Here is an 18350-nt window from a genome sequence, read left to right on the forward strand (position 1 = left end):
GAAAAAGGAAGGGGAGAGGCTGCAGCCTATGGACAAACCGGTCCATTGGGAAAGACAGGGAGAACAGACAGGAACAAATGCAACTCGTAACTATGGGGAAGAAAGTATTAAGGGTGAATAATTGAACCTGAAATAAAACAGTTGCAACTGCCTTTTGCACTGGGCACCATTCAACCAACTGCACTCGAGTGCTACGCTGAACCAGGCATTTTAGACTAATTAGTTCCCTGAAGAAACACCCCTTCTACTACTGGTAATTAAGGCCAAAATAAGAAAGAATCAATGGGCTTCAAGAAGAAAACCAAGACAGCAACTACTGTTGTTCTAATTACCACAATAACCAAAGTATTAAGTGTATTAAAGTGGATCTTACAATTCTTGCAAACTGCAAAGAGCAGAAGCGTTAAGATCCACAAGAGCATGGGAACAAGTTTGTGTTGATGTTGTTTTCTCAAAGCACTTTTTCTGTTTATATATTATAACTATTTGGCAAGAGGATTTCAACAAAACTCAGTAACTGGAGCCCACAGAAACACAGTGGGCAGAAATGTGTTGAACCATGTAACAAGGCTGCGCAGAGGCCCTGCAGGAGATCTTTGGAATCTTTACAGCATGTTTTTAAATAGAAAATAATCACTGAAAATATTAATCCCTTTTTCTTACAGGAGACCATCATCGTGAATTAAAAGATGACACAAAACCACTTACAAATACATAATTTAAATCTTAAATTATGCAGAGATTATGTAATTATTCTGAAATGAAGCTCTTCAAATCACAGAATTCAAATCCAATCATTACAAAAATCAACAAATCTCAACAAGTTCAGAACATCTCTTAAGACGCCCAAACAAGCACTATTTAATGTCATTAATACAACGTAGAGTTAGGGAATAGCTAAAATTTCTGTGGCGTTTTCCATATAAAACTTTCTCCTGATGTGCAATCTTAGCTTTTACTTTTTTCCACAAGGTATTTACCTCCTTTCTCCCCTGGAATTGCTTGGTTTCCAGAAGCTGTTAAGGCTTTCATCAATGCGAGAATGTTCCCAAGTAGTAGTTCTAATAATTAGGAGACATTTAACATCAACCTTATGCCTGTGCTAGCACTGAAGCCTGAATCACCAATACAGTTCAAAAAAGAGGAGATGCACTGGCAAGAGAGCACCTCTGGGAAATCCAACAGAAATGAACCCAGCTCTTAGTCTGGAGACAAACCGGCCAGGACTGGACACCTAATGAGCCAGGCACCAAAATATTTCTTGGGCGGTGAGCTGCATGAACACCTACCACACACTCCAGGCAACTTTGAGCTGGAGTGGTCCAGAGGATGTGGCATTGTCTCCAATGGGATCCCATCACCCTGCTCCAGAGAGAGACACGTACCCTGGAAGCTGCTGGGCAGCTTTGCTCATTCCCATCCAAGGATCACTCGAGTACCCCTTAAGACAAGCCCTGCTACCAGACACGTGGCACAGCAGTGGCAGTAGCTGCACGGTGCGTATGGATGAGACCAGAGGGATGTAAAATCACCACGCTTTCCAGCTTGGAAAAAGATTCAAAGAGGTTAAATCACTGAATTAAATGCAGAATGCAGTTTGTCTTATTTGTTGAATGCTTCCCTAACATTGCAGGAAAAAAAAGGCAATTCTGGAATTGTGGAAAGCAACACTGGACAGTGGTGCAAGCACTGGAGGAACCTGCCCAGCAGCCTCCCTACTGACCCCAGCCCTTCCCTCCACGCTGCCTGGCTTGCACCAGCAAGTGATGGAGACCGATACAAGACGTAAAAACATATTTCTACATTTCAAAGCCCTCCCTTTGAAAAGCTAGCAGCTACCTGTTCCTAACCCCATTCCCCAAAGATGTTTAATTTGCCTTTTTCCTTCCATTTTCTGCCTGTGAGGGAAGAGACATGTTATCACTGCACTACTTGCATCCCGATTCCAGCCTCCTGCTCCCCCAGCTGCAGACTGACAGCAGGAGGTGATATGCACCATATTGCACAAAAGCAGCTCTTTTATGCAACGTTTTTGTCTGCTGCCATTTGCCGGGGACGGGGCCACTGCTCCCGCTCCAAATGTATTCTTGCTTCCTCCTCCACCTAAAGACATCTAATTGCAAAGCCTGTATCTCTAGCCACAGGCATGCAAGCTCTCCAGTGTAAAGCGTTTCAGAGCTCTCAACACTGTATGAAATGCTCTCCCCTGTTCTATTGTGGTAAATATGACTCATAACTGCACATCAGTTATCTTCTCTTTCCAAAACATCACTAAGAAAGAACCCAATTTTAAACCTTCTATAGGAATTTAGACCCAGTTCATCTGTTTCTCTTGTGTCCTATAGCCAAGTACATTTGAAGCTAATCCAAATTCCCCAGGTCAAGCCTCGTTTGTGCTTGGTTATTTGTAACATCAGTGGAAGGGGCTACAGGATTTGTTCATACCAAGAGCATTTTCAGGGGAGCACAGGTTAGGGGGGAGGGAGAAATTTTTTGTTGCTGGCATCTATCAGTCTCCCGGGGGCCGAAGAGAGACCCTTTGGAGGCCAAGTACAGGAGCATCCCCACATCCTCTGAGCTTTGTGCCTCCACAGCAGGTTGATTATATTGGCACTGTCTTACCTAGGCTAGGTGTGCTTCCTGCAGACCAAAACGCTTCAGACAGCGAGGCTGCAGGAGTCCATCCTAAACTCCCCGCATTGCTAACACAGGTGATAACTTATATTTATCACTACTAGAAATTTTTAAGTTCAGAGAGAGTCAAGACACGATCTAGTCAGTAAGAGAACTGGGGACAGAGTGTCACAGGCTACGATTGCATCAGGAGCATGACTTTCAGCAAGAGGTGATGGAAATTACAGTGTGCCCTTGTTCTTACTGCACTCGAAGCACGAGAAGGCAGCGGAGCTGGAAAATGCTCTTCTGTCCCATGCACTTCAGTAGCCTACTTCAATATGCAGTCAAGGGCGGCAAAAGGGTCCTTACAGTTGCTCATTTTTCTGCAACTGGCAATTTTTTGTGGGGCTTGTCTGTAAAGCAGCTTATCATAGGCTAAAGGTGCAGATATTGCCTTAGTTAATGATTTAATTTACTCGGTGAAAGTTGGTGCCCAGACATTCTCCATTCTTAAGAAAGATGGAGGCTTGTGGTCCCTAGGAACTGCTGAGTTAAAGCCATTTTTAAACTGTCAGAGCATCCACACACTAAAAATAGCCGTAAAAATCATCTACCTGTAGTGAAAACAATGCTGGTTTGTGCAGAACACCTCCGGAATAAGGCAGTAGCATGGACTACTTCTCTTAATCAATTACTAACTTTCAGGACAGATCCAAAATGGGGAATCTCCTCAAAAAAATGAATAGTAATTGAGTTTCAAAATCTAGTTCAACCAAACAAAAAGTCTCAGATATGCAGAGACAGGCTCTGCTGCAGCATCAACCAGTTTTAAGAGGCTCTCTTCCTCCACGGAGCGGGGACTGTCACCTTTAACAAATCATCGAGCCCCTCCGTGACTTGACTTCCTCATTTATATGACGGTTATTTGCAAGGTGCTCTCCCAAAACACAGCCACTGGCAGGTGTAAAAGGGAGGGGAGGAAACGAATGGCTCCCTGACTTGACAAGGTCACTCGGGTCTGAAGGAAGATGAAACGTGTGAAAGAAGAGAGAACCCAAGATAATCCATTTTGCAGGACTGCTGGAGGACACGGAGCCTGACCTACTCTCCTTTAGAAAAGAAAAGAAAAGAAAAGAAACATGAAGGACTGCAGTGGTTCTCGGGAACACTCGAGTCTGCCAAGAGATGCCAAAGTGTTCAGGTTCAAAATGCTATTTCGATGAGGTGTTTGCTTTGTCAGAAAATGATGTCCAGCCCTGTGACTGCTTCAGCAATCAGTGGTAGCTGATGCATGGAGCACATTAGCATCATCTCCAGAGAGCGCCTGTTTTCTCCCACCTGAGTCACAGATAAGATGCTACAGTGACAACAGAAGTCTGGGCAAGTGAAACATATGCCATTCTGGAGTGGCAGGAAAGCTCTAGTGACTTGGATTTGCTCCTTACGGACCTCTGAAGCGAGCAGAGTAATCTTCTCACTGCTTCTTACAGTTGTCACTGAGAAAAAACAGTGCACAAAGGTTGGATGGCAGCAGCGAGGTAGAGAAAGCAGGTAGAGGAAATCTGAAAATTAAAACAAACCCTTCTGTACCTTGCACAGATGGGAGGAAATTTCTCTGTAAAGTTCCCGTCACCACAGAAACCCCTTCTGCTATGTAAAGAAGCAATTTACCTTTGAGGGAGAGAAGAAATTCGGCAGAGGAGGGATAAAGCAAGATAAACATAAAGTGTGGATCAAAGACAGAAAAAAAACAGCAAGTAAAAAAGTGGAAAAGCGCTGATGGGGGAAGCTGGGTGAGAGACAAGGAGGAACTGTTAACTGCTCAAATAAACATTTTATTGCATCTGCACGTAAATTTTAAGCACTTTAAACACCAGGGTGACTGCTAAGTAACTCCCTTTGCAAGGAGCAGATTTGTGACTAACATGACAAGAATCAGCAATGCCCAGTTTTCACTGCCAGCAGATGCGCTGCAGTTATCAGGTGCAGATAAGGTGACAGTATTTGGTCAATGAGTTTTGAGGTCACCAGTAATGCCCACGGTGGAACAAAAACACAGAACATATGGCATTTCATGTGCCGAAACTGTCAGACTCATAATTAACTGATTAGAGTACATATGGTGCTCACAGACAGTGTAAATCTCTCAATGTAAAAAATGCTGGAGACCATTGAAGGTGTCAGCATGAGTCTTCCTTGCAAATCTCTCTTCATTAAAGTTTCATATGGAGCCAAGCGTGTTGTAATAAAATCGCTATTAATGGAGTTATATTTATGATGATTTCTCCTTTGTGCAGCTGGATTTAACTTTTCAAACACTAAACTCCACCTCAGAGCTTTTTCGCAGTAGCTCCTGCACGCACAGAAGCTTCTTGTTTTGTCATATTTACCTTGAAATTAGAAGTAATGGGAGCTAAGGTAGTAAAAGTTAACCAAGATTGGCAAGAAAACTGTTAATATCACCAGTATCAAAACAAAAATTCATGCCATGATATAAATACAGCTACAACTCTGTTTATTTTAAGTATTTATAGCAGGCTGGCCAGGCACAAACTCATTCCCTCTTCAGTTCCAAAACACACTTTTAAAAAGATGGTGAGTGACACTTCATTAACCACATGAAATAGGCTGACACAGCCTGCTTGCTTTTCCAGCCACCATTTCAGATGGCATTTTTCTTTGCATTTCCCCCCTGCTTTACATTCAATACTCCGTAAAGTGCTTTCTTGAACCTCCCCAGCCAGATCAGCATTGTGGAACAGGGGGTCGAGCTGGGGGCAAGCAGTCCCACGGAGGATAAAGCAATCATTTTCAGCCCCAGCACAGACTTTTTGCATGTCCATGCATTAGAGATCCAACTTTTCTCATCAGTCATCAATGACAGGGATTTTAAAAGTTCCCCATCAGCCTTTCTTTGTCTTCCAGTCCTCTGCCCCATCAGGCTCTCATAGGCCTAGTACTTAGGCAGCCGCACTGCATGTCTGAAGTGATCTGGGATGAAAGCATCCCTCTGTATTTCAGTCTCTAGGAAGGTGCCTGTAATCCAGGCGATGGCTGATAGGCCTAGTACTTACGCAGCCGCACTGCATGTCTGAAGTGACCTGGGATGAAAGCATCCCTCTGTATTTCAGCCTCTAGGAAGGTGCCTGTAATCCAGGCGATGGCTGTGGTGCAGGTGCTCCCAGGTGCTGCCCTGCCCAACGAGGGCCGGGGAATGAGGGAGTCAGGCACGACCCAGCGTATCACCTAATCCATCCTCCCAGCACACATTAATAAACTACTCACACACAACCCTCCAGGGCTGACACACTCCTCTCATTCCCTGTGTTCTTTTTAAACAGCTTCCCACCTCCATTTATACATCAAGCAAAGGACTTATCAGAGACCTCATCTCCCTAATGAGTTAAAAGCTGTTGCGTCAGCCCAAAACCTTCCTAGTCCCACACAGCTTCCTCCTCTTTCCTACTGCGTTATCACTATCACTCCGTCTTCACCAGAGAGCTTCCTGCCTAACAGGGTTGCTGCTGGAATGGATGGGAAAATCTCCATCTTTAGAGTAAAGAGAAATCCCTGTCAAGAACTTAACTTTTTCCCCTCTATGGTTTGTTCAGAGTTGGGGCTGCTGGTAACAGATTAGGGAAGCCAGAAGAAATAAGGAAAAAAAAGGTATCAAAGGACACTCTGCTAGGCAGCACAAAGAGATTTTGGTAAATTAAATACTTGGTAGAAAAAAAAAAGAAAAAAAAAATCTGTGATAAAAGAACTCAGGAAGGAGAAATATGGTGCATGGTGCGAATTTTAAGGTTTATGAACAAAGCCGAAAGGTAGAAGCTACAAAATGTAATGCAAGAGGATGCATTTGCCTCAGAGGCTACAAGGGCTTTTTTAAACTCAAGATGTTCCTGGACCACGGCGATACCTGCAGCCTCCCCAGCAGAAATGCAGTGCACGTGGACTGTGCAAGGGCTGCTCCTGCAAGAACCGCTCCTGCAAGAACCACACAGCATTCCCAGTGTACGCTGAGCTGCCAGAAGCACTCCTCTGTGGGCATAACTGTGGTTACCTGCAGTGGTGTATCCTCTGTTAACTAGTCATCTTAATTGCCTTCCACTCTTAGTTAATAACTAACTTAGCCCAGCAAAAAGTAATAGCGTCAGCCTGGCCTTTGCAGGTCAGATCTATCACTCTCTCTCTTTGTAGCCTCCCCAGACCTCACCTGGAGCTCATCAGACTAGTTGGGCACGCCGCTGCTTTGCTGCCACGTGCATGATGCTCACAGACTCACTCTTCTCATTCTTCTGTGCTACTCCACCAGCTGGTTGCGTACTGCCCTCCCAAGCCCATCCACACCAGGGGCTCCCAGGATGCCCCCACCCTCCTGCCATACTGACTTAAACGCGGTGAAGTTCCCTTTTTCCTGCCCTCCCCAGAGACTGTTTCTCCCACATCTCAGAAACAACTGAGGCTCCAAGGTGCCTCATTCCTGCCGTCTCCTCTGTTTGTGAGATGAGTCATGCAGGTGTCAACATTTCTAAAATTTGTACAGAGGCTCAGCAGAGCTGGGAGGGTGCAGAGCATTTTGTTAGAAGTTATTAATAGCTGCTATCGACCAGTTCTTTGATCTACAGGCAGTTGATTACAGCTGCTGCTCCTGATGATGAGGCACCAGGAGTCCTGCCTGTACCTCAATTTCCCTTTCCAGTTTTCAGATTTTTACTAGAACAGAAAACTTTCCCCCAAAATTTCAAAATAGATGGGATTCAGCAGTCAACACTGCAGTCAGATAGGCAAACACAATCAAGTGAAGCGTAAAATTTCACTTTACAAGGGGAATATCAGGTCTTTGAATCCTGCTTCTAGCAAAGTCTTTGAAAGGCTTAAAAGGTTGACATCACACAAAACAAGTCTCCAGAGAACACAGCTCCTTTCTGAAATTTTCCATGTAGCCCTTAATCCATATCCGTGAAAAAGAACTTAGAATTTGTTCCCTATAAATAATTAGAGGGCTGTAGCCATTGGTTCCCACACTCTTCCACGCTTTCACCTGAAGAAGAAAAGGTAATTTGCTATTGCCCAAGGACACCATGCACATTTAATCTATTCGGTGAAACAATTTGGGAAATCTCCCTCCAACAACCCAGAGCCACTGTTGGAAATGAGTAAAACACCAAGATAAAACAGCCACCTATCACTTTATGTCAGTGTCACCTAATCCTGCTCTGTCTGGTGGTAAGCTACAGGGTGATCAAAAGACAACATGGAGAAATATTCTGAGACAGACAAATTCAGGCAAATTTCCGTTTCATCTGATGTTGCCCATTAACTTCCCTGTCAACTTTGCAGAATTCATTTTCTGAGAAACAGGTTTGAAGCAGGTCTATACCATGATACTGATCTGTACCGCACTATGCTGCTCTGGTTGCTGAGGCTTTAAAAGTCATTGGAGCCCGTATTGCCTGACTTAAGTCGCCACCTATCAACACAAGAAAAGAGCGTTTTTAAGGATGCCAGAAGCAACAAAGAGGTTTGTACACAGCGGGACAATCCACTCTATGGCTTGAACATGAACCCGAGGAGCATGAATTTCTACAAGTTTTACTCCACTTGAATTATGGCATCTATAAATCTGTATGATGGTGGAACTAGGCATGAAGAAAGGAAAACTCACATACTTATGTCTATTGTAAAGCCTACGTAATAAAACTGCCAAGCTTTAAGATCACAGACATATTCCAAATATTTCAACTCACAACCATAAAGCCCATTCCACTACGCCAAAGTACAACAGAGAAGAGGGGAACTGTTTGGCAAATGCGTGTTAACATTTACCTCATCACAGTCACATTTCGGATTACAAGTTTTCAAAAAGAGAACTGAAAATAAGATAGGAATTCCTTCAAGAAGTACTTCAATCTTTGGAAAGCATGGTTTTTCTTAAAGAAAACCTAGTGAAAAGCAGTTCAGAGTTACTGGTATTCTGGGGGTTTCAGGCCCAATGCCAAGAAGTGAAGAATTAACAGCAGACACGTACTTTACTTCTTCAAGCCTCAGAGTAAAGCTCTTACAAACACACTCATGCTGTGTACAGAAGAGCCTTGCTACACAGGCGATGCAGTGAATCCCTTTGACTAGACCACAGAGAAGACACCAACCTTTCATTGCCCCTTTGCTTCCCCTCTGTACAACCCTTTAGCCCGCAGGGACTAGCTGTCACTCCAGCTATGCCCAACACAGAGCAGACTCATCACACCCAAAGATGATTATTCCTGGCTTCTGCCAGCTTTAGGTGCAGAATAATAACTTGCGGGTCTTATTGATCCTGGAATTTCGAAGCCTGAATTTTGCAAATCTGTCTTCTGCGAGAGCAGCTCACATCACTAGGTAATTCAATCTTAAAGGTCTCAGCTACTTCACCCCTGGGGTTAGAGCATGATGCTTTTTTATTACCTCCAGCTCGGAGTTATGAGCATGCAGCTTCTGCACCATCTCCTCAGCCTCACGCATACGCCGGTTCAGCTGGGGCGAGTGCTCCGAAGGGGTCAGCTCGCTGTCATACGACTCCAGGATTGCTCGCATCCCATCACGCTCCTGTCAGGAAGAACAGAAACCACCTTTAGGGATAAAATCCCTGACCTCACTCCAAGGAGAGGGTTCCCAGAACAATATTCTACTTTTTTCCCCATTATTCTTTTACAGGGCAAAGAAAACCCGATGGATATACACTCATCGTCTTCATATTGGCATCAAGCCACAGATGAACACACAGTTCTAATAAAATAAACATTGCTGCTCTGAAAACTGAAAAATTAAGACTGTCTTGTGTATATAAAACCACATATCCCTTGCAGGAAAGCAGCATGCATACCCTCTAACAAGCAGATGGCAACTGAAAACAGAGCCTGCCTTCTTTTTGGAGACATTATTCTAATTCAACATGGCTGAATGGGTTTCTTCAGCAAAATATTTAGTGTAGTACTCAACATTTTTCCTGCCAAAGAGTTCCAGCAATGAACGAACAGAATTGTCACAACAGAAATGAAAGAGATTTGACAATGAACAAAGTAGCTGAGAGCAAATATCCTCTAAATGGTATGCGACTTCTCACTCGGTAAACACTGAAACACTCAGTGTTTATAATAAATATTTTTTCAGAGGTTAATATCTCACAGACAATGTGTTTGGCTCACTTCGCTCTTTGCTGGCAATTAATAACTGAGCATTTGCAGAGAAAAACGAAAAAAGGATCCCTATCTCCTCCCCGAGGGCACTCACACTCCCAAGCATAAAGCTGAAAGCTGAAGGTAAAACTTTGTGCGGGCCCCTGGTTGAAGTGTTTCCTAATGCATTCCCAGCTTCAGACAGCACCTAGCGCCTCCCTCCAAGGCACGGATGGAGAAGAAGAAAGGGGACAAAAGGCTGAAAATTTCAGGAAGTCAGGCGTGTTTTAAGGAGATTACCATTTACAGTGCAATATGCATAGAGGGATTAGCCAGCCGATGAAGTGTTTTATCTTTTGACTGCACGGAAAAACCTTGATGTTTGTGAGGCTACAGCACAGGGTCAAAGAAGCACAGGCCCCTGGCATAAATCCAGAGAGCAAAAACTCCCGAGGAAATCTGACGGTGCTGAAGTTTGCTACCTCGCCCCGTTACAGAAATGCACGAGCGCTCTGGTGCACCAGTTCTCTCGTGTGAATTCTGCCATCGCAAACATCCAAAATATTATTAAACGATCACTCAGCTTTATAGCTGTGCGGTTCACACCCAGACCAGGCCAATTGCCACTACACTGAACCTGGAGCACTTCATAAACCCAGCTTGGCCATGCTGAAATACTCCGCTGGGATCCTGCTCTCTTGGGGGGAATCAGGAATTTCCAGGGTAGGAAAAAAAAAAAAAGGTCCTTTCCCTCCCACCCCCAAAAGAAAAAGGCTGTATTTCAGATAGTGAAGGCGACGCTAACAGCTCAGCCGAGCAAGCCTGTATACAAAGGTTATCTCCTCCTTCAAAATGTAAAGGTCAAAGACTGAACGCAGTTAGCAAGTGTACGGGCGGGGAAGGAAGATCCAAATTCAAGGTGTGAAAATAAGACAAGGGGCACTGCCAGAGGTACAGTGTCTATTCAGAGCATGTCGTGGATTGAAAGGTCAGCCAAGACGATTGGGTTCATCAGCAGGTAAAAGGACCCCAAGACCAAAGGAGAGCCTGAGGCTACAGGAGCTGAGTTAATAAAATAATAATGAAAAACAGGTTTTAACATAAATAGTACTGGAAGCTATTACGAGCTCCTTGCTCAGGCCTGACTGAAGAGAAATATTTTTCCAAGGAAAGAACAGTTTTGCCATAGTTTAGAAAGAGTTATTCATCTGACAGACGTATGAAAGGAAATACTTCCATGTTTCTGCAGAAGAAGAAAACCCAAACCCAGCCACACCGCACCTGCCTTGTAATGAACTTGTTTAGCGGAAAGGCAGCAAGAAGTGCAGGATCGCTCCATCCTCCTCCTCCTCCAACGTACACACCTAGCACCCAGTCTGCCCAGCGCGCTCTCCATAAGGCAAACTGCTTTTGCGCAAGAGATGGGTTTCATTCCCCATTTATTGCAGAATCGTTGTCTAAAGCACAGAAGAGAACGTAATGACGGTGCTTAGCGAAGGTATTGGTCTGATCCTTGCATGTTGTTGCAATTAGATCTGCAATTACAGCATCCTCTCTCCTTCTCTGTGCTCCTAGCTGCTCTGCTATCCTAATTTTCTACTGAGCATCTTTCATCGATGTGCTAATTTAACACTGCAATGTTCTCTCCATTACAGCAGAGCAGTCCCCAAATCTTCAACATTTTTTCAACAGCAAACAGGACCCCTGGCAATTCCCATCGCACTTGGCTTCCAATTAACTGCTGAACATTAGGTCATTCGAGTCATCCCAGCAAGACCCTAGCAGTTCCCTGAGCTGTTCAGCTGCAAGGAGGACAAACTTCTGCTTTCATCTTAGGAGGGGAAAACTGCATGGGAGCAGGACATCCCTACAGGCTGTCTTTTCCCTAAAATCAACGACAGACCTTGCCCTTCAAAGCCTTTCTCTTAAAGGAAGAGTAAACTTCTCGAGAAAAAACACACACGGTAAACACTGCATAAGCTGTATTGGAAAAAAAGGTACTGAAAAGCTGAAATAAAGCACGGTACAATTAAACACTTGATCCTGGAGTTTAGTTCTCCTCTTTAATTATTTCTAAATATTAATTCTGTAAGGAAATCAATTCTCAGCTTCCAACAAGTGGTCCCCAGCTCCACATTTTAAATTTCTCCCCATCAAGAGCACTTACTGAAAGCTTTTCCCTCCCTCCTAAAGATCTTGTTAGTTTGGCAGGAAACAGAAGTTCTTGTTGAGAAGTCCTCTGTCTAAAAAGATTCTCCAAAATGTAATCCTGATTTAGTAATTGCTGCAATATCTCCTCATCCCACATGACAGGATATTCCCCAAGCCCCATCAAAAACCTTCCCAGGGACTTTCAGGTGCCCTTTCTAACCTTTTTCCAACACCTCCAATTTCCTCCTTTCTATCAGGAGAGTATTCATTACAATTATTAAAAAGCAGTTCCTCTGGGAATTTCCAAAATTTATCCAGCACAGGGCATCTCTGCTAACTCACCACGGACCTTACACTGGCACACTTCCAGGTGTTCTTTAGCTTGACCAGTTTCAAATCAACACCAGAATAGAAATGCAGCTTATTCTAAACATACCCTAAAAGCAGAATAATTGGGTTTGAAGTTCATTATACACCCAGGAAATTAATGCCCCCCCCAGCAAACTCTGGTGCTGCAGCTTGCAGCTGTATTTGAGGAGATGCAAGTTTGAGAGAGAGGAAGGACACTGATTTTTTTTCAAAGGCCGACCAGTTTCCCTTCCTTCTGCCAGTGACAGCCAATTCACCAAAAGAATGTGTCTCCTACTATTGCATAAATAACTACAAAGAAAACGTGTTTTATTAATCCTAACCACAAACTAGAGCTAATCCCATGAAGATCTGCTACAGCATGGCACCTTTGCAAAATGCTGTCCCTAAAATCAAGCTTCACTTGAAATGAGGAGTAAAGCCAAAATTTGCCCTGGCTGGCGAGTAGGTTGAAACTAAAGGAAAGTTTTCTTCCCCAGCATTCACATGTGCATCAGAGGGCTACCAGAGGGGTTTACAAACAGCAGTACTTTGGGTTAATTTTAGGGAAAGTTCTTAGAACTGTTCATTATAAGCACCATAATCACCATCCTTACCAACAACCCCCATGTCGCTGAAGCAGTGCTACTGCACGACTCCAAGGGCAGCCCGCAGCCTCCAATATACACATGCTGAGGAGTATGAGAGTGACTCCTGCACGTGTATTGGAAGCAGCTGAAGAGTGAAATACAGGCAAAAAAAGGAAAAAAAAAAAAAAGCCATCTTACAAGTCTGTGTAATTACTGAAAGATAAAGTCTGGACATTACTCAGTCTATGTATATCTGCTGTCTCCAGATCATTTATGACAAACTCACCCCAGACTTTCTAATTAGTTGAAGAAAAGAAAAATCAATAAGAAAGAAATTAAAGTTACAAATCTAACTGAAGTCAGTCACACACCCAGGGAAAATTTGTTCCTGGGGTAAAGTTTATCTAGTGTCATAATTTTATTGAAATCCTATATCTTCCTATTGACTTTTATCGTTTCAAGCTGGATGCCAGAGTTACCATTATTAGAGTCTCAGTGTTGCTCGAAGGCCTGAGGTTTGGGTTTGGGTTTGGTTTTTTTTTTTTCCTTTTATAAACAAGCTGTAATTGTCTGGTTTATTGATCAATAAATCTTTCAACTGTCTCTATTCACCCGGCTTCTGTTCTGGTAAGTCTGCTGCACCATTCTCTGAAAGAAAATATAGGGTTGTTGTTTTTTAAAGAACAGATTGTTTTGTCATTAGCAATGAAAGAGCAGGAATTGTGCTGGTCGGTTCCGATAATGGCTTTTTAATGACGGATTCTAGTCACAGTAAAATCTGCTTTATTTCCACACGAGTGAACTTCAACTATTAATCCACAACCCAAATGCACAGCTCGCTTGCTCTCTCACTTCTGCATGGGTTAGAGCCTGGCAGAGCAGACAGACTTTGTGAAGTGGAATCATAATGATATTTCCCACTCAGTGCTTTTTTGATGGTACAGAAATATTCCTGTTCCTAGTGTTAGATGAGCTTTTTGTTTAATTAATGATAATTTCTGGAGAATGTTAATAGACTGCTTCATTATAGGAAATCAGTGGCAAGATTTCCCCCTCCTCTTCCTCTCCAGACTCCTAACTCCAAATTAGTCATAATAAGAGAAAATTTCGAGACTGAAGAAAGAATATGGAGCTTCAACATCAAACAGATGCTATTTGCAATCAGGTATAATTTAGCTAACTATTCCTTGTAAAAACACAAATAAAAGAGAAAGATGACTGTGTAACAGAGGTCTACGCTTTCTTGCTTTAAGCTATACAATTACATATACAAAAAGGAGGAGATGGTAACTGGGGCTGGACCAGATGTTTAACATAGTAAAATCAGCGGTGTGAGGTGTGGGAACATAAGCCAAAATATGGTCAGAAATAACTGAAGGAATACTTAAATTTATTAGATACATCAGGATATTTCTAAATATATAAAGCATATAAATATATCAGGACCAATTGACAAAATATGTCTTTAAGATACTTCAAAAATTAGGCACAGCAATCTCTGCTCCACGAGCAACTATCTTTGGTGAACTCACAAATGGCAGGACAGGCCCTAAAAATAGGACAGAGGAACAGATCCAGCCTTTTAAAGGAAGGATGGATGAGGAGATACAGACTCTGGCAATTATAAATTACTTCAGCATTTTGGTATCCCATAAAATAATCGTAGAAAACATTAACAATCTAACTGCAAGCAGCTAGAGAAGAATTAGGGACAAGAAAGAATCAACCGAGCCTTAATATGAATAATACCAAACCAGTCTAATTTCCCTCTCTGACAGGTAACTTGTCTACTGAATAAAGGCAAACAATAAGTGTGATAAATCTCAACTTCAGTGATGTGTTTATCAAAGAGGAGGATTACAATTCAACAACATCTCTGTAATTTAGAGCAATGAATTTGTATCAAGGTGATGAAATTCATGAAAGCAAAGGACAGAGCCCTGAATGTTGTGTAGCAACCCAGACACCAGGCCAGGTACCATTAATAGGTTGCAGCATCAGTTGGCACCTACCCAGTTTCTCAAAGCCGCCCATTTGCACGTACCGCACGGGAGACACGGGCATCCTGCTGGAAGGTCCTCAGGATAGGGGCAGCTGGCCGATACACCACGGAAAAGCAGGAGCTAGGAAAATGTGCACAGGGCTGCTGACAATTAGCAGGTTCTGCCCCAGTCTGACGGCTGGAGGAATTGATAAGGAATTGATATATTCTTAAGCCTTATTCTGTAATTAGGTTTCGCTCTTCAAAGACTACGTCCACATCCCATTGCCTTATGGAACATGGTGGGGAAAAAAGTAAAACCAAAGTGACAGCACAACCCAAGAAACAGGGGCCTGAAGGCAGAGCCCTGGCTGAAGACACACTTGGTTAGACTTTGCTATTATGGGAACACATCTATTCCTTCAGCTCCTGACCCTCTTGGGGCACTGCTAACAAGAGCTAACAGCCTCTTCCAGAATGGATAAAAAAAAAAACCAAAACAACAAGAGTCCTATGCCAAACAAAACCAGCAAAAATTAAATTACCAGGAACTTTTCAAATCCTCCTTGTCTATAGCAGCATCTACTATCACCAGAAGGCAAATAGTTCCCCTTTCTCTTATCACCCTTAACTTTTGTTCTAATCATCTTTAAACCAAATTTTTCTGTTTCCAAACCTCCAAATAGCTTCCTTCCCAGCTACAGCCATTTCCCAACATTTCTCTCTGTGGCTGACCTATTTTCACATTACTTTGCAAATTAGAACTGACTGCAGACACATATGTATATACACACCATTGACTTTCTACTCAAGACCTCAATTAAAACAGCATTTACAAAAAAGCCCGTTAACTCCATAAAAATAAAAACATCCAGCAGATTTCACTACCCTTGCACTGACAAGAAGAATGTTAGAGAATGGTTTTTCCAAAATACTCTTACCTCTAGAACGTGACTTTCTATATATCAACCGTCTGCTTGCATTTTTGCCCCTCAAGCCAATATAAGGCTATCGCAGGAGTCTAAAGATGGATTTAACATATAAAGAAGCCCTTCAGATGTATTGTGCCCTACAACCAAGGCTTCTCCAACAAAAATATTTACTCTAAGTCCACGTACCTCCATCCCTGACTAACCTGAATAGGCAGAAGAGAGGTCAGAAAGGCTGATGTACTCTGTAACCACACGGTAAACCAGGAATTAAGCATCCCTATCCATCCCCTCATTTCTTTAAAACCAGTGGTTTTCATCCCTGTTTCTGATACTCTCATAACAAAGCCATTTTCTTGCTAGGAAAGGTACCATATCATTAAGGTTGAACATCAATTTTCCACCCAGGGTTGGAAGTCTGGAGGAAGGCACCAGGGGAAACTGCAGTGAGAAGAGGACACAACCAGGCAGAGAGCCCAAGAAAGACGATTAAAGGCTAATTTTAGCTGCCAGAAAAAGGCATTCAGAGACACTCTTACCTTCCCAACCACAATTTCTTAAATTTTGAAGGGACTCTGCAATCTGTCTGCTCTTTTGGCAAACGTGCAGCAGGCAGCTTTAAATGTACACCTACAAACACCTGTGTATCTTACGTGCTCTCACACTCCATAAGTTTTTCCCCAGATTTACAGTTCTTCCTTTCTAGCTCTTGTCCCTCACCTCCAACGCTTCTCTGCAGAGGGCCCAGCTTGCCTTATATCCTGGCAATGGACCAGAGCAAATAAATCCACTGAAACTCTTTTAATCTGTCTCTGATAAATCCCCTGCTTACTATCTTCAGGAAAATTGTGTATGGTCTCTAAAAGCCTCATTTTGCTTATAGCACATACATATGCCAGCTGACAAGCAGTCATACAACTGACACTGCAGCAAACTAAATATTATCTGACTAAAATACCCCTGGGGTCCTCTTGCTTCACAGTGAGTTTAACATGTTTAGTTATGTTTCCTAACCTCCTGTTGCCGTGAAATAATTTTATGGTCTTTCTTCATTTAACTCCCTTCTACTGGCATGCTCACCACTGCCTGTCTCTAGCACAAGCTTGTTTTTCTACCTCGGTGTATTTCTCAGCTCTTCATTCAAAAAAACCCTCCTCTTTCTACCATTTCTCTCAGCCCCGATGCTCAAGTGGTGACAATTTTGCACAAGTGTGAAGCTGCCTTACTCACCTGCCTCAGCATAGGGCCACTCTCCGTCTGACACCGGTACCTGACACCATGGGCACAGATCACATTTGAAAAATATTCTTTTTAAAAAAAAAAAAAAAAATTAATACCATACCTTCTTCAACCTAGCCACTAGATAACCATCACTGGCGGAAGGAAGGCATACAACTGATAAGGAAATGTATTCATCCTTACTTACTGGCAATAGAAAACTAATATTTTATTCAACTATAAAAAAAAGAAAAAAGCCATATTCAACCCTGAAAATAAAGGGTTTGTGAGGGTGCATGAGATTCTTCTATTCTGCCAGTGTCTGCAGCACATAAAAATTCAGCCCTGTGTTAATTCAGAGAATCATAGAATCATTTGTTTGGAAAAGACCTTTAAGATCATTGAGTCCCACTGTACCTGTCCACCACTAAACCATGTCCCCAGGCACCTCATCTATCCGTCCTTTAAATACCTCCAGGGATGGGGACTCGACCACTTCTCTGGGCAGCCCATTAACAAATCATGCCTGATAACCCTTTCAGGGAAGAAATTTTTCTTAACATCCAATCTAAACCTCCCCTGGAACAACTTGAGGCCGTTTCTTCTCATCCTATCGCTTGTTACTTGGGAGAAGAGACCAGCACCCACCTCACTATAACCTCCATTCCTTACCCTTGGGTTTCATTTTCCTCCTGCCTACTAAGTAACCCAGATGCTGGCCTCTAAATCTCTTAACAGCCAGTTTCCTGCAGTTTGAACTGCTTAAATATCATTAGTGTGGGAGAAAAGTAAACTGAACTGTGCTCTAAGCTGGTGCAGTTATCTCTGCAAAAATAAAGGAGGAGAAATCGCATCCCCATCTGGGCTCTGTTCCTGGGGTATTGAGGCTAAAACAGAACCGAAGCAGGAGGGTAAATCTGTCGTGTCAGATTCTGAGAGGACAGAAAAATTGGAGACCTGAGTTCATCTGATCAGCTCAACACAGCACATTCCACTGAACTTCAAAAGTAATTTCATGGTCCCCTTACGATGTGTCAACAACTCTAGAAATATGGCAGCTGTGGCTTTTTGTAAACTGCTGCAACAGGACCGTCTCAGGCAAGCGAGGTAAGTAACGTGCACCTTGACGCATATGAAGCCTACAGACACCCACAACACCCACACTGGAAAATCATCACATCGATTCTGAACAAATTTGCCAGTCACGGGGTTGAACGCATCTATACAAAAGGCCTTTCTGCCCAATATACATTGGGGTTAAAATGTTTTCACTTCTCTATAAGAACTGTTGAAAACTTCCTTCAGTTACTGTCCCGTAACTCCTAGGGAACTGCCCAGGAGCCCACATTATTCCTAAATT

The 18350-nt window shown here is 43.0% G+C and overlaps 1 protein-coding gene across 1 annotated transcript in view; it reads right to left on the reverse strand.

The window, feature by feature from the left end:
* The window catches only part of MAD1L1 (mitotic arrest deficient 1 like 1), a 392177-nt gene that overhangs the window by 213159 nt on the left and 160668 nt on the right, over window positions 1–18350 (reverse strand). Inside the window, exon 11 of the mRNA XM_009645922.2 lies at window positions 9064–9204. Coding sequence (XP_009644217.1) covers window positions 9064–9204 — 141 coding nt within the window. The remainder of the gene's footprint in view (window positions 1–9063; window positions 9205–18350) is intronic.

The sequence above is a fragment of the Egretta garzetta genome, unplaced genomic scaffold (assembly GCF_000687185.1).
Source record: "Egretta garzetta isolate BGI_Z169 unplaced genomic scaffold, ASM68718v1 scaffold299, whole genome shotgun sequence".
In the NCBI taxonomy this organism is placed as follows: domain Eukaryota; kingdom Metazoa; phylum Chordata; class Aves; order Pelecaniformes; family Ardeidae; genus Egretta; species Egretta garzetta.